At 55.8% G+C, this 15,729-nt stretch overlaps 1 protein-coding gene across 1 annotated transcript in view; it reads right to left on the bottom strand.

Annotated features, from left to right (window-relative positions):
* Positions 1–269: 269 nt before the first annotated feature.
* The window catches only part of LOC118235554 (lissencephaly-1 homolog A), a 36,133-nt gene continuing 20,673 nt past the window's right edge, over positions 270–15,729 (bottom strand). The window contains exons 3-11 of the mRNA XM_035433005.1: positions 13,974–14,058; positions 10,825–10,899; positions 9,500–9,706; positions 7,012–7,180; positions 3,879–3,981; positions 2,182–2,410; positions 1,799–1,900; positions 1,348–1,504; positions 270–396 (exon numbers count right to left, since the gene is read on the bottom strand). Of these exons, the coding sequence (XP_035288896.1) occupies positions 323–396; positions 1,348–1,504; positions 1,799–1,900; positions 2,182–2,410; positions 3,879–3,981; positions 7,012–7,180; positions 9,500–9,706; positions 10,825–10,899; positions 13,974–14,058 (1,201 nt within the window). The 3' untranslated portion in view covers positions 270–322. The remainder of the gene's footprint in view (positions 397–1,347; positions 1,505–1,798; positions 1,901–2,181; positions 2,411–3,878; positions 3,982–7,011; positions 7,181–9,499; positions 9,707–10,824; positions 10,900–13,973; positions 14,059–15,729) is intronic.

Genomic DNA, 15,729 nt, shown 5'->3' with positions numbered 1-15,729 from the left:
GAAAAGGCCAGCCCGTGGTCTTAAACCTATGGTACTTCCTAGACAACGTTATGGAAATTTACAGTATACAATTTTGGATTCACCATGCAAGAATACTTTTTTTTCGTGTAACATTTAAGAGCTCGATCTACATCCAGAATAATTTACATAAAAGGACAAGAGTTATTCAAACAGCTGGGTGGGCTATATCCATGGTTCTGAGTGCATCCAAGAGGGGGAGGAGATGTAGACGGGGGTGGGGGGGGTGGGAGGGGTGGGAGGTGGGGGTGGATAGAGATGGGGGGGTGGGGGGCCAGGAAGGGGCGTCGCCCTGCAGGTAGAATCAGCGGCACTCCCAAACCTTTACTGTTTGATCTACGCTCCCAGTTACCACGTACGGAGCAGTCTTATGGAAATCTGCGCAGAGAGAGAGAGAGAGAGAGATGGAGAGAGAGCAGATAGTCTTAGTTAGTGACATGAAAGAGTTGGGGTGTTTCTGCACATGCTCAGTCCATTTGTCTGTCCCACGGTTTCAGGAAAAACGGATTTTCACACGCTGAACATCTAATAATGGCAGAGAGGCACGCACGCGCACACGCACACACAATCACCTGCACTAAAGCCTGCTAATCCTCTATACACACTGTACACATGCAGACACACTGCCCGAGAGAGAGATTGGCAGATATTGCGAGCGGGAGAGGGAGAAAGAAAGGGATGGAGACAAAGGAAGGCAGAAGGAGCGACGGAGGTGGGGGAGAGAGATATGAACAGACAGGGGAGGTGGAGAGGAGCAGAGTGTGTAAACACTGCTATAAGCTCTGTGCGCTTTTCTGCCAATAAAGCACACTGAACCCAGCCCTTCAGAGGAAAGGGAGAGACAGAGACAGACGGAGGGAAAGAGAGAGGGAGGGAGGGAAACAGATGGGAACAGAGAAGAAGAGGGGAGGGAGGTGAGAGGAAGGGAGAGAGAAAGAGGAGAGCACAAGCCAGCAGAATAGCCTGTAGTGTCTCAGGAGATCTGCACAGCCTCGATCCCACTGGCAGCCCAAAGCATAGCCTCCCCCCACCACCCCACATAGCTCACCTTTAAATCCCAAATTAAACATTTCACTCTCTCAACCCAACTAGCTGCAGAGGTGACAGAATGACTCTGACTCAGTCTCTGACTCGGTCACTGACTCTGACTCGGTCCCTGACTCACCCAGAGAGGGGACAGAATGTCTCTGACTCGGTCACTGACTCTGACTCGGTCTCTGGCTCACCCAGAGAGGGGGCAGAATGACTCTGACTCGGTCATTGAATCTGACTCTGACTCAGTCACTGACTCAGTCTCTGAGTCTGACTCGGTCATTGACTCTGACTCACCCAGAGAGGTGACGAAATGTTCGTGGGCGCTCAGCGTCTTCATGCAGCGCTTGTTCTTGTAGTCCCAGATGCGCAGGGTCTTGTCATCAGCGCAGCTCACGATGAACTTCCCTCCGGGGTGAACTATCACCCCACGCACCCAGTTATCATGGCCCACCTGCGGTCAGAGAGAGCGTTACACACACACACGCACGTACACACTCATGCACACAGACTGACACACACACACACACACACACACACACGTACACACTCATGCACACAGACTGACACACACACACGCACGTACACACACACACACACACACGTACACACGTACACACAGACTGACACACACACACACACACACACACACGCACGTACGCACGTACGCACATACACACACACACACACACACACACACACACACACACACACACACACACACACACACACACACACACGTACTGACCAGGGTCATAAGGCACATGCCAGTGCTGATGTCCCACATCTTGATGGTCTTGTCTCTGGAGCCGGACAGCAGGAAGGGGCCGGGCTTGCCACTCTTCTTAGCCTGCGGGACAGGGGGAGGAGCCAGTGAGTCCAGCCCCGCCCTAAACACACCCTCCACCTATAAAAGCTCCTGACCCCAGCACGACCCCTGCCAATTCGGCCAAAGCCTGCTGGGAAATGTAGTCATTCTGTTCGCCCAATGAGATGGCCAGCAGGGGGCACTCATCACTCAAAAGCATGTCTCTGCCATTACTCAAGCTTAGTGGTCTACTGATTATTCATGAGGGGCGTGGTGAAAGACAGAAAGTCCCGAACGTGTGGGCGGGGGGTTTGAACTCTGACCTCTGACCCCGTGGCCTCCAGGATGGTGGGGTGGGCACTCTCGGGGGCCCAGGAGATGCACTCCACCACGTGCTCGTGCTCCCGCAGCTCCGCCTTGCACTCTTTGGTGGCCGTCACCCACACCCGCACCGTCTGGTCGTTGGAGCTGCTGGCGATCAGCGAGCCGTCCTGATTGGGCCTCACCATGCGCACCCACTCTCTGTGGCCCGTGAACGTCTTCACACAGTACCTGCGCCAGAGCAAAGAGCCATCAGTCAAACAATAACCAACCAATCACATCACACAGCACCTGCGTCAGAACCAAGAGCCATCAGTCAAACAATAACCAACCAATCACATCACACAGTACCTGCGTCAGAACCAAGAGCCATCAGTCAAACAATAACCAACCAATCACATCACACAGTACCTGCGTCAGAGCAAAGAGCTATCAGTCAAACAAGAACCAACCAATCACATCACACAGTACCTGCGTCAGAGCAACGAGCTATCAGTCAAACAAGAACCAACCAATCACATCACACAGTACCTGCTTCAGAACCAAGAGCTATCAGTCAACCAATCACGTCACACAGTACCTGCGTCACAGCCAAGAGAGGCATCAGTCAACCAATCACCAACCAATCACCTGTCATCTTCACACAGTACCTGCGCCAGAGCAAAGAGCTATCTGTCGACCAATCACATCACACAGTACCTGCGTCACAGCCAAGACAGGCACCAGTCAACCAATCACCAACCAATCACCTGCCATCTTCACACAGTACCTGCGTCACAGCCAAGAGAGGCATCAGTCAACCAATCACCAACCAATCACCTGCCATCTTCACACAGTACCTGCGTCAGCGCCAAGAGCCATCAGTCAAACAATAACCAATCACATCACACAGTACCTGCGTCAGAACCAAGAGAGCCATCAGTAAACCAATAACCAACCAATCACCTAACCAACCGCTTAACTTAAATCGACTCCTTAACTTATAAATCACTTAACCAATTAGTCAATCCCTTAACATATAAATCAACCACTTAACCTCTATATATCACTTAAGAAACAATTCCTTTTACATACAAACCAACCACATAACCTATAAATCAATTAACACATCAGCCAAAAGCCTAACCCACACACGTAGTTCCATCAAGACTCTATAATTTTATTCTAAAAAGAGATTAAAATGCAGCACAAGAACTACAATATGCATGAAAGAACCTTTAACTTCCAGCATCCAGCGTCAGTAACCAGTGACTGATAACCATGTAAACCGTGTGTAGAGTGCAGTCAGAAGATCCCTGTGGAACATCCGTGACCTACTCTATCAGCAAAGCGTGTGTGCGCACATGAGTGAGTGTGTGTGTGTGCGTGCGTGCGTGTGCGAGAGAGAGAGAATAAGAAATAGAGAAGGCGTGGGTCCCCACAGTGAAGCAGTTACCGCCCTGCTGTGGGGGGCACCCTGGGGGGGGGCTCTGTGCTGCTCTGCCAGCCAATGATAAGACACCCCCCCCATACACCCACAGGAAGGACCAGACAGTACTATCTTTACGGCATCTTCCATCTCTCTCTCCCTCTCTTCCCCGTGCCCTCCTTTCTCCTTTCCCCTCCATTCCCCCCTCTCTTCTCTGTGCCCTCCTTTCTTCCTCCTTTTCCCTCTACCCCCCCCCCCCCCCCCCTCACTGTCGCAGTGGCGCTCTCTCACCCAGTGGCTACCTCCCACATCTTGATGGTTTTGTCCCTGGAGGCGGAGACTATGTGGTCTCCGTTGGGCATGATGGCCACAGAGGAGACGTTGTGGTCGTGCCCTGAAAACAAGAACAGAGAGAACGGCACAGTGAGTCCACAGCTTACACAGCAGTCGCAGTAAATACGCGCGCACAAATACACACACGCGCTCTCACACGCTCTCACACGCTCTCACACACACACACACACACAGTCTCTCACACACACACACACATTTAGCAGTGTAAACTCAGGGACCCTGGCTCCTGTTAGACAGGTACCACAGCGGAGCGTCTCTCCCGTATCGGAGTGTCGCACACCGCCAGGCCGCTGAGTTACTGTGACTAACACACCGCTGTTTCGGGGAGTCTCCCCCCCCACGCCCCCCCAGGAGCAGCGTCCCCCGTTTCCAGGGCGATGCACGCCCGCAGACCCAGCCCGGCGGCGGGCGTGTTTGGCAGGGGGGATTATGGGATTAGGAGGGGAGATAACATTCTCCACGCGGTTCCGCTCTTTTTTAAGCCGGCCCCCTTTTTTTTCCCCGCCGGCCGATTCATCATCCAATTAGCTGCTTACAGACACCAGCCCCTCTAATTGGCTCCCCCCTCCCACCTCCCCGCCAAGGAAACCAAGCTACCTGGGGCACAGCAGACCGACCCCCCATCCCCCCCGCTGTGCGAGAGCCCCATTTATTTAAACCCCCCTCAGTCAGGTCTATTCTTAAGCGCTCAGAGGGGGGGTTATTACTCTGGTTATTAAGGCAGGGTCTGGCTCACCGTGCCCTAGGCTTTAACAGGGTTATCTGAGAGGGTGAGGGTTAGGGTTAGGGTTAGGGTGGGGGTGAGGGTTAGGGTTAGGGTGGGGGGGTTAGGGTTAGGTTGGGGGGGGGGGTATTACTCTGGTTATTAAGGCAGGGTTGGGATCATCATGCCCAGGCTTTAACAGGGTTATCTGAGAGGGTGAGGGTTAGGGTGGGGGGTTAGGGTGGGGGTGAGGGTGAGGGTTAGGGTGGGGGGTTAGGGTTAGGGTGGGGTTATTACTCTGGTTATTAAGGCAGGGTCAGGCTCTCCATACCCAGGCTTTAACAGGGTTATCTGAGAGGGTGAGGGTGAGGGTTAGGGTGGGGGTGAGGGTTAGGGTTAGGGTTAGGGTGGGGGGTTAGGGTTAGGGTTAGGTTGGGGGGGGTTATTACTCTGGTTATTAAGGCAGGGTCGGGCTCTCTGTACCCAGGCTTTAACAGGGTTATCTGAGAGGGCAGAACAGGCTCCGGTCCTGCACCTCCTGCTTCAACTAAGGGCTGCAGGGTGGAGGATCTGAGTCTTTATACTGAGGTCCATGTGCGCATGTACATTTAAAACACAGTGCCCGTCTCTCACTGTCATAAGGAGCAGGCAGCACCACTGAGGCTTAAACACACACACCTGAGGACGATTTTATTCAGCTCACTGCCCACCCCACCCCCCCCTCACCATGCATGGTCCTGATGCACTATGACCCCCCCCCCCCTCACCATGCATGGTCCTGATGCCCCCCTCCTCACCATGCATGGTCCTGATGCACTATGACCCCCCCCCCCCTCACCATGCATGGTCCTGATGCCCCCCCCCTCACCATGCATGGTCCCGATGCCCCCCTGATGCCCCCCCCTCACCATGCATGGTCCTGATGCCCCCCCCTCACCATGCATGGTCCGGATGCCCCCCTGATGCCCCCCCCCCCCTCACCATGCATGGTCCTGATGCCCCCCCCTCACCATGCATGGTCCTGATGCCCCCCCCTCACCATGCATGGTCCGGATGCCCCCCTGATGCCCCCCCCCCGCACCATGCATGGTCCTGATGCCCCCCCCTCACCATGCATGGTCCGGATGCCCCCCTGACGCCCCCCCCTCACCATGCATGGTCCTGATGCCCCCCCCTCACCATGCATGGTCCGGATGCCCCCCTGACGCCCCCCCCCTCACCATGCATGGTCCTGATGCCCCCCCCCTCACCATGCATGGTCCTGATGCCCCCCCCCTCACCATGCATGGTCCTGATGCCCCCCTGATGCCCCCCCCTCACCATGCATGGTCCGGATGCCCCCCTGATGCCCCCCCCTCACCATGCATGGTCCTGATGCACTCAAAGCCCCCCCCCCCCCTCACCATGCATGGTCCTGATGCACTCAAAGCCCCCCCCCCCCCCTCACCATGCATGGTCCTGATGCCCCCCCCTCACCATGCATGGTCCGGATGCCCCCCTGAACCCCCCCTCTCACCATGCATGGTCCTGATGCCCCCCTGATGCCCTCCCCTCCTCACCATGCATGGTCCTGATGCACTCGAAGCCCCCCCCCTCCTCACCATGCATGGTCCTGATGCACTATGACCCCCCCCCCCTCACCATGCATGGTCCTGATGCCCCCCCCCCCCTCACCATGCATGGTCCTGATGCCCCCCCCCCCTCACCATGCATGGTCCTGATGCACTCGAAGCCCCCCCCCCTCACCATGCATGGTCCTGATGCACTCGAAGCCCCCCTCCCTCACCATGCATGGTCCTGATGCACTCGAAGCCCCCTCACCATGCATGGTCCGGATGCCCCCCTGAACCCCCCCTCTCACCATGCATGGTCCTGATGCCCCCCTGATGCCCTCCCCTCCTCACCATGCATGGTCCTGATGCACTCGAAGCCCCCCCCCTCCTCACCATGCATGGTCCTGATGCACTATGACCCCCCCCCCTCACCATGCATGGTCCTGATGCCCCCACCCCTCACCATGCATGGTCCTGATGCCCCCCCCCCTCACCATGCATGGTCCTGATGCACTCGAAGCCCCCCCCCCCCTCACCATGCATGGTCCTGATGCACTCGAAGCCCCCCTCCCTCACCATGCATGGTCCTGATGCACTCGAAGCCCCCTCACCATGCATGGTCCGGATGCCCCCCTGACGCCCCCCCCTCACCATGCATGGTCCTGATGCACTCGAAGCCCCCCCCCTCACCATGCATGGTCCTGATGCACTATGACTCCCCCCCCCTCACCATGCATGGTCCTGATGCACTCGAAGCCCCCCCCCCCCCCCTCACCATGCATGGTCCTGATGCACTCGAAGCCCCCCCCCTCACCATGCATGGTCCTGATGCACTCGAAGCCCTGGAAGTCCCAGAGTTTGATGGTCATGTCAGCGGAGCAGGAGGCCAGCAGCTTCCCGGTCTGGTCGAAGGAGATGTCCTGCACAGAGTCCGTGTGTCCCTTCAGCGTGCGCTCAAAGTCCCCCGTCTCATAGTCCCACACCTGGGGGGGGAGGGGGACACTGCACATTACTCATTAAATATACAGTACAGGAGACATCTCTCTCATTATTCATCATATATACAGCACACAGTACAGATATGAAGGCACTGGGTAGGGAGTGTGTGTCTAAGACACGTCTGCTGGTTTCAAATCCGTTCAGAAGACCGGTCAGGTGAGGTCAGGCTTCACTGTACAGTGTTTGCTGATGTGAAACGTATCTGCTTTCATGTGTACATTTATTTCCACACACCTGACACAGTCCACACATGCATTTCCTGTCAATACAGCATGAGAGAGAGAAGGCCAGAGAGACTGCAGTTTTAGCCAGACCATCCCAAACACGCTCGCCCCCCCGTCCCAACCCCACAGCTGAACCCAGCAGGCCCGTCTGCCGGCTCCACGGGCGACCAATCAGGCGAAAGCACAACAGCTTGCGGAGGGCGAGGGCAGGGGAGAGGGCCGAGGCTGCCGGCACAGTCCCACACGGGGGAATCGAACCCGCAACCCACGTCTGGACAAAGCACCCTCAGACTGCAGGGCATGTGTCCCAGCAGTTCAAAAAAAGAAAGGTGTGTTTCTATCCATGTGAAGCAGGCCCTGTAAAACACTTCCACAGACGGACTAAGATCTTAATGCTTACAAAGACAGAACTGCTGTTACAACCAAAGCCCACTGTTACAACTTCTTTGTGCAATACATACATATTTTTCTGTGCAAGTAAAACAAATCTCTGATCTCTGTCTGTTCCTCCGGCTCCCAGGTGTAGTATTTGCAGGGAGTGGTTTTTATAATAAAGAGGGGTATTCTCAGCTCCTGTGGTCCTGATAAAGGGCTTCTCCCAGAGTCCAGCGCTGCTCAGGAGGCTGGAATAATGACATCACACACGCAGGGAGTCTGGGCCTCACAGCGAGACAGAAAATGATCATCTCCGCCCCCAGTGTAGCGCACACAGGCACCAATCCATACACCCGCTATTCATTTCACAGGGAAAGAAACCAAGCAGAGCTTATTATTTCCCCAACACTACAGCGCTGATATTCAAACTATGAAAAGTCCATTCTGATTGTTAAGACTGAAACTACATTTCCCAGAAGACAGTTTTGTGAAGGCTGAAGAGCAGGGGTCTTGTTAATGGCCTTTTCACCACATACTCAAACACAGACATCCTGGCCTTCGAGGTCTCCTCAGTCTTTTGTCTCGTCTGTTTTTTGTTTCCGTTCTTTGTTCAATCGTTGAGATGTCAGAACCTGATTTGGAGCATACTGTTGCAGACGGGGAAGGGGGAGGGGGATGAGGGAGTGAAATAAAATAATGGAGATGGAGAGAGGAATGCGTTTGAAGGCGTTTTCAATGCGATGATGTCACGGCTTGACAGCTCAAACGGCTGAAAAGGTTGCTCAGCCCAGGAGATCCATTTTAAAGGCAGATCAATATCAAATGTCAGCAGCTGCATACAGACCATCATCACCGGCTCAGAGCCGGGGGCCACAGGGGGCAACAGGGGGAAGCAGGGGGCCACAATGGGCCACAGGGGGCCCAGCCCCAACCCCGAGGCATGCTGTCTCACCATAGGCTAACCATATGACCAGGTCAGCAGGACAGCACCGGCGTTATCCAATCACAGCTCAGTCTCGAGCACAGACACTGCAGCTCTAGTGTGTGGAAAGGGAAGCTGCAGTGTCCTGTAAGCGGATTGGTTGGTGGGACCAGCTTCCCTGAAAGTAGAGCAGTGCTGTGTGCGCGAGTGTCTGTGTGTGTGTGTGCGTGTGTGCGTGTGTGTGTGTGTCTGATTTGGCTGGTGACAGCATCTCTTTTCTATGTTCCACAAAAAATCAATAGTGCAAATCAGCTCTGAGAGGAGGAGCAGTGGGGGGGGGGGTTTGGCAGGCTGATGCGAGTATAAATAACTCAGACAAAAACACACGTGATGATATTTTCAATCAACAGAAGAGCGTGTGTTTGTGCATGTGTACATGCTGGGTGTGCGTGCATGCATGTTTGGTGAGTGCGTGAGTGTGTCTGCTGAGGGGGGGGTGCAGAGCTGACGCAGGCGGGCGTGTCCTGGGGGGAGGAGCTCCCTGCAGAACACTGAGCTTCTCTGTGACTCAGCAACACCCAGCACAACAAACAGCCCCGTATGGAGACACAGCCAGCACCGGAGCAAGAGAGAGAGAGAGAGAGAGAGAGAGAGGGAGGGAGAGAGAGAGAGGGAGGCAGAGAGAGAGAGAGAGAGAGAGAGAGAGGGAGAGAGAGAGAGCGAGAGAGAGAGAGAGAGAGAGAGAGACGGGGAGGGAGAGGAGGGGGGCGAGCGGGCCGCACCTTGATGGTGGCGTCCTCGGAGGCAGACACCATGACGCTGAAGACGGGGTGGAAGATGACGCGGGTGACGGGGCTGCGGTGGCCGCTCAGGCCGTACTTCTCTGGGGGGCGCGGGATCCACTCCTTGGGGTCCCGCTTCTGCCCGATGGGGCCCCCCAGAGTGATCTCCTCCTTCGCCTCGTTCAGCTTGGACTCCAGCTCCATCACCTGCACGGAGGGGAGAGGATCATTATTTGAGTGAAAAGCCAGGGGGTAACTGGCTGGAGAAAAAGCAGCTAACCAGCACGGGACAGGAGCTGTGGACCTGTCATTCACAGCAGGTAACCCTAAGAGCCCCTCAGCCACTGGAACACAACAGTGTGCTTCTGCCACCAAAACAGGATGCAGTTCCTGGCTGGGGGGGGGGCGATTGGGGGGGCAAGAGGAATCCAGATAAGAATCCTGAGCAGTGCGGGAGGTCAGACGAGCGCTGGGGTCCGGGTTAATCCTGTTCTTAACAGCCTCCCGCCCTGAGAGGCTCTGAGCCCGGGGTTTATGGGATATCGAGGCCTCCGAGCGGCGTTAAGCCCTGCTGCCCCCGCTCTGTGGCTCGGTTACCGGGCGTCTGAGCGCTGAGGCTCCAATCAAACGCCATCTTCAGCTCCTCAGACAATCGGCTCCGCGCTGCTGAACTGCAGCGCTTCCCGACACGGCGCTCCACACGCTCACGCCCCCTTTATCACCCGCCCAGGAACCACTCTGGCTTCCGCAGCTGGGTGCAGAGGTTGTGTCATAAACCAGGCTCCAGGCCCCAATCAAACTCAGACCAGCTTTGGCTGGTTTCTGCTATCAGTCAGCATTTAATAGATCAATTCGGCCTTTAAACTGTGAGGTCACAAATGAGTGATTAGAATGTTCTTAGCTCAACATTCTAATGCTGATGTCATAATCACTGCCGGTGACTGAGAGCAGTGGAGTTCTGGAACACTGACTGTTCTATTCAAGCCTGCTCTTCAAAGGGTGAATGCAGATGATTCCAGGTCTACTGGTTCTAAACTGGCTGCAGCAGAACACTGTAGCCGCCCTCAGGACCAGGGGTGGGAGACCCCGTACTATCAGATCCAGAGGAAACTGCAGACATGGTCCCAGCTCTCCTCCTGGACAGAGCTTTGAGCCAGTCCAGGTCTTCCCTTAAAGCAGGTTAGCGCCACCAACAGGAGGCTGACACTCAGTGCACTAACAGGCTTCTACTAAAACCTGGAGCGGATGAAACTGTGATGCATTAGGAGAGGAGATCAGTACAGAGGCCCAGGCTAAACGTGACGCACGCTCGCACAGCTACAAACCTTCTTCTGTAATCTGATGACTGAGGTCCATTTCTTCTCCAAAAGGCCGGCGTACTTCTTATCTAGCTCTTCATTCTGAGGGGAGCAGAGCAGAGCAGGAGAGACGCGTTTATTTTTAACTGGGACACACATGAGAAAGAGCCTTTCAGGGCTCAAACAGGGCGGAACCAGGGCCATTCCACGGTACAGGCTTTTTATTTGTCTCGACACAAACGAGCGTCTATCACATGACAGCACAGGCCCGGATGAAAACAAGCCCTTGTAAGGAGGAGGTGACCGCGCTGGAGAGAGGGAAGAGAACAGAGCAGACACAGAAACGCTGTTAGCATAAACAGGAGACGCGGGGAAAGACATTTCACACGCACAGATGACACGCTGATAAAACGCTCGATTACAACTCCCCCTGCAGTCACTGCGTCAGGCGGAGAACACCAGGAACACAAGCAGCTCTGGGCTTCTTTACAGACAGGGCCAAAGGGATAGAGAAACAGAGAGAGAGGGGGAGAGAGAGAGAGAGCCAGAGGCAGAAAGGGGGTCAGGAGAGAGACAGGGAGGGACTGAACATTGAAAAACACTGAAAACAAAAACAGCTGGATGATTTATGCTTTCACACACATCATCAGAGTTATTTTAAAAAGAAGATGGGAGCTTGGTGGACTATTTTTAAGAGAGAGGGGTGAAGGGAAGTGGAGAAAGAGGGGAACAGAGAGAAAGGGACAGAGGAAAATGAGAGGGGGCAGAAACTGGGATAGGAGCGGATGAGGGCTGGGAGGAAGGCGGGTCCGCGGGTTCCGGGACAGGGTTTGAGGCTGGGGGGCGGTGTCGGGGGGTTTAATCCCCTCACATGGCCTAATCTCCTGCAGCCTGCAGACCAGCCGTGCAGATTAGCCTCCGACCCGCTGGGGCGGAAACCCCCGCCCCCCTCCTACACCCACCGCCTCCCCCCAACCCCCCCTCTGCCGGCCGGCTGGTGATCCACGACCCCGGGAATGCTGGGAGTCAGGCTCTCACTCTCCCGGCCAATCAGAGCCCGCCGCCACGGCCGCCTCCTGCAGGGGAGACGACTGGCCGTCCGGCTGTTCGGCCGTCCGGACACCCCCGCCCCCACCCCCACCCTACGAAAACCAGAGCGGAGGGGGCAAACCTGTCCCCGTTCATCAGAGCCAATCTACCCACCAACACCGCTAACACTGGCACGATCAACCAATCAAGCTGGCCCTCAGAGAGAGAGAATACTACACCATACACTGAAACGTGTCATCAAGACGAGACGATATGCTGCTGAGCACCTCAGCACAGGGGCAGGCACACGCATCAGAGCTGCTTTCAGAGGCTTGCAGTGCATTAGCTCTAAAAACGCACATTCCACTCTGCAAAAGGCCCAGACATTTACAGCACACAGGAGCGCGGGCTGCTGGGCCCGGACACTGAGCCGGGCTCTGATTGGCTCAGACATTTACAGCACACAGGAGCGTGGGCTGCTGGGCCCTGATTGGCTCAGACAGCAGAGAGACCGCTAAAGCTGTTCCAACGCCGCGGCTGACCGGGAGCGGCGGAGACGGGCCGCGTGAGATGGGCGCGGCCGGTGCGTTGCCGTGGAAGCGTTGCCAGGGCAATGAGGAGACCTGGCCGGGCGGGAGGGGGAATATGGAGTGGCAGTTGCCCAGGCAACAGAGCTGAGCCCCTCCCAGTGCCAGAGCAACGAGGGGTACAACTGCCACCTGCCGCCTGCGTGTGTGCGCGCGTGTGCGTGTGTGCGCGCGTGTGTGTGTGCGCGCGCGTGTGTGTGTGCGTGCGTGTGTGTGGGTGTGCGTGCGTGTGTGTGGGTGTGCGTGCGTGTGTGTGTGTGTGCGTGCGTGTGTGTGTGCGTGTGTGCGTGTGTGTGTGTGTGCGTGTGTGTGTGTGTGCGCGTGCATGCGTGTGTGCGCGTGTGCGCATTTGGGGGGCTCAGAGTGTGTGTGGGGCTCTGTTCGGCAGGTGAGCAAAAAAACTCCTCCCTTAATTTGAAGTTTCACCCCTGCGTTATAAAACAAACCCCCCACCCCACCTTCCCCTTTCCCGACATTCACCCAAACAGGAACAAAGAGACCGGACCTCAGCCAGTGAAGAAGCCCTCAATGACACATTATCACACAGCTCCTTCAGAGAGAGAGAGAGAGGGAGAGAGAGAGAGAGAGAGAGAGAGAGAGAGAGAGAGAGAGAGAGAGAGAGAGAGAGAGAGAGAGAGAGAGAGGGAGAGAGGGAGAGAGGGAGAGAGACAGAGAGACAGAATTCATGTCTGATATTTTAATCTTAATATTTATTGTTACTCCTGTCATCATGTTATTATTCTGATCAGTAGCAATATGCATTTCCAAATATGCCGTGCCAATAAAGCTTTCTGAATTTGAACATTTCAGAGAGATGGAGAGTGCAAGAGACACAGAAAGAGACAGAGTGTGTGTGAGAGAGACAGAGAGAGAGAGAGAGAGAGTGTGAGAGAGACAGAGAGAGAGACAGAGAGAGAGATATATGCTTGTCAGGGTGCATCTCCATCTACAGGTCTGATCTATAATTCATCAGCTCTCCACCAGAAAGGAAATTAAGGTTTGATCGCACCCCCCCCCCTCACCCCACTCACACGTCCTCCCCCTCACCCCACACCCCCAACAGCCCCCTCTCACGCAATCAGAGAGCAGAACCCAAACCAGCGTGTCAGTCTGTCCCACCGGACCCCTTCCCTGTCCGTCCGTCAGTCCGCCCGTCCGTGGGAACCCTGAGCAGAGGGATCTAGGCGTGTGCCTCCAGCGTGTTTCGCCCAATCACGGCTGAGCGTCTCTAAACCGCCAGCACGCCCCGGCCGTCACGCACGGCACAATGACATCAGAGCGCCGTCGTCACGGTAACGGCTGGCACGCCTCAGGGGCCCTGTGCCGGGCCGCTACGCCCCCCCCCCCCCCCACTGCAGGGCACGTCTGACCCCCCCCCCCCCCCCCCCCCCCCCCCCCCCGCTGGCTGTTCCAGGGGGTTAAGGGGGTCCTAATTTCAGTTTATCTCTAAAGTGCCTTCGTGACAGTGCCTATAAAAATAAAACAAAACAAAAAAAAACGCTGCACAAAAAAACGGCTGAATTTAGCGGACGCGAGCAGGGGGGATTGTGGGAAACGTACCATGTCCAGCTCGGCCTCCTTCTTGAACACAGAGTAGGCCTCTTCGTAGCCGTTGGAGCGGAGGTAATCGGCTATCGCTCGATTTCTGCAAAACAAAGAGGGAGAGAGAGAGAGGCCATAATTAGCTCCCTGGCTGACTGCTGATCACAGGTACCAACCGGCCACAGACCGGGAGGGGGGGGTTTAGCTGAGGATTTGGCAACCACGGGCGCTGCCTGGGGCAGGTAAATAACAGGGCCGTTCTCACGAGTTCAGTTCACAGACCCCCCCCCCCCAACAGACTGCAGCCCCTGCTAGCTCGGACCCAGCTAGCGCTAAACGTCCCCACAATGTTCCTGGAGTGTTTTCTCAGCGTTACAGCAGTGGCTCTGCACTGCAGCAGCGTTGCGGGACACGTTCTGACGCTGGAGCTGGGTTATAACACAACACACTCCAGCCCACGACCCTCCGGAGCTCAGCCAGCCGAGCGGATCCCGCGTTCAGGGGAGAGGAGGCGTTCTCACGGCTGTCTGGGATACCGCCATCAACCGCGGCGTTTCCATGACGCTTAGTCGAGCCCAACGGAATGCAAATCCAGTGCGTCAAACCGCCCTGCTTCTGCCTGCGCGGGGAGACCAGGAAGTGGACACAGAGTTCCATGTGTGCTGCACCTGTTTGCTCTGAGTCAGCTTTACACCCAGAACTTCAGCTAGTGATGTCACAGCTGAGCTGCGAGCTCATTGGGTCAGAGTGTAGAACAGGAAGGGAATCAGACACGATTAGAGCACACTGTGTCCATTCTGCAGGCTCAGTAATAAGGAGACAGGCTAATGAAATCAGATCAGAGCCTCGCTGTCTCTCCTTACTGAAACACAAGATCCTGCATATTTCAGTCTGCCACACTCACCTGCTTCACTCGCAAAACCACACACACACACACGCACTACCACACGCACACACATCCACACATCTTCCCAACACATACACGAAACCTTACTAGCATACAACATCATAAGATCTCTCACACACACACACACTCAAACATACGCACGCACAGTCTACCATATGCACACGCATTCACACACTTGATCTTCCCAACACATACTCCTAACCTTACTAACACACAACATCAAAAGATCTCTCACACACATGCACAAACACACACAGACACACAAGCAGCAAGCAGAGAGTCTGCCTTGCAACCACACAAAATCACTCAGTCACATACACACCGTTCACTACCCTTCATCCATCCATCTCCACGCAGTAAAGTGTGTATGTCTGGGCCCTTAATCACACTGCTGGGCTGAAGTAGCACACAGTGAGTCCCCACAATGCCTGCACCCTGTACGGGATGAGCGAGTCCCCACAATGCCTGCACCCTGTACGGGACCAGCGCGTCCCCACAATGCCTGCACCCTGTACGGGACCAGCGCGTCCCCACAATGCCTGCACCCTGCACGGGACGAGCGAGTCCCCACAATGCCTGCACCCTGTACGGGACCAGCGAGTCCCCACAATGCCTGCACCCTGTACGGGGCGAGCGAGTCCCCACAATGCCTGCACCCTGTACGGGACGAGCGAGTCCCCACAATGCCTGCACCCTGTACGGGACGAGCGAGTCCCCACAATGCCTGCACCCTGTACGGGACCAGCGCGTCCCCACAATGCCTGCACCCTGTACGGGACGAGCGAGTCCCCACAATGCCTGCACCCTGTACGGGACGAGCGAGTCCCCACAATGCCTGCACCCTGTACGGGACGAGCGAGTCCCCAC

Source organism: Anguilla anguilla, chromosome 9, assembly GCF_013347855.1.
Source record: "Anguilla anguilla isolate fAngAng1 chromosome 9, fAngAng1.pri, whole genome shotgun sequence".
Taxonomy (NCBI): domain Eukaryota; kingdom Metazoa; phylum Chordata; class Actinopteri; order Anguilliformes; family Anguillidae; genus Anguilla; species Anguilla anguilla.
This window is presented reverse-complemented; position numbering and strand designations above follow the sequence as displayed.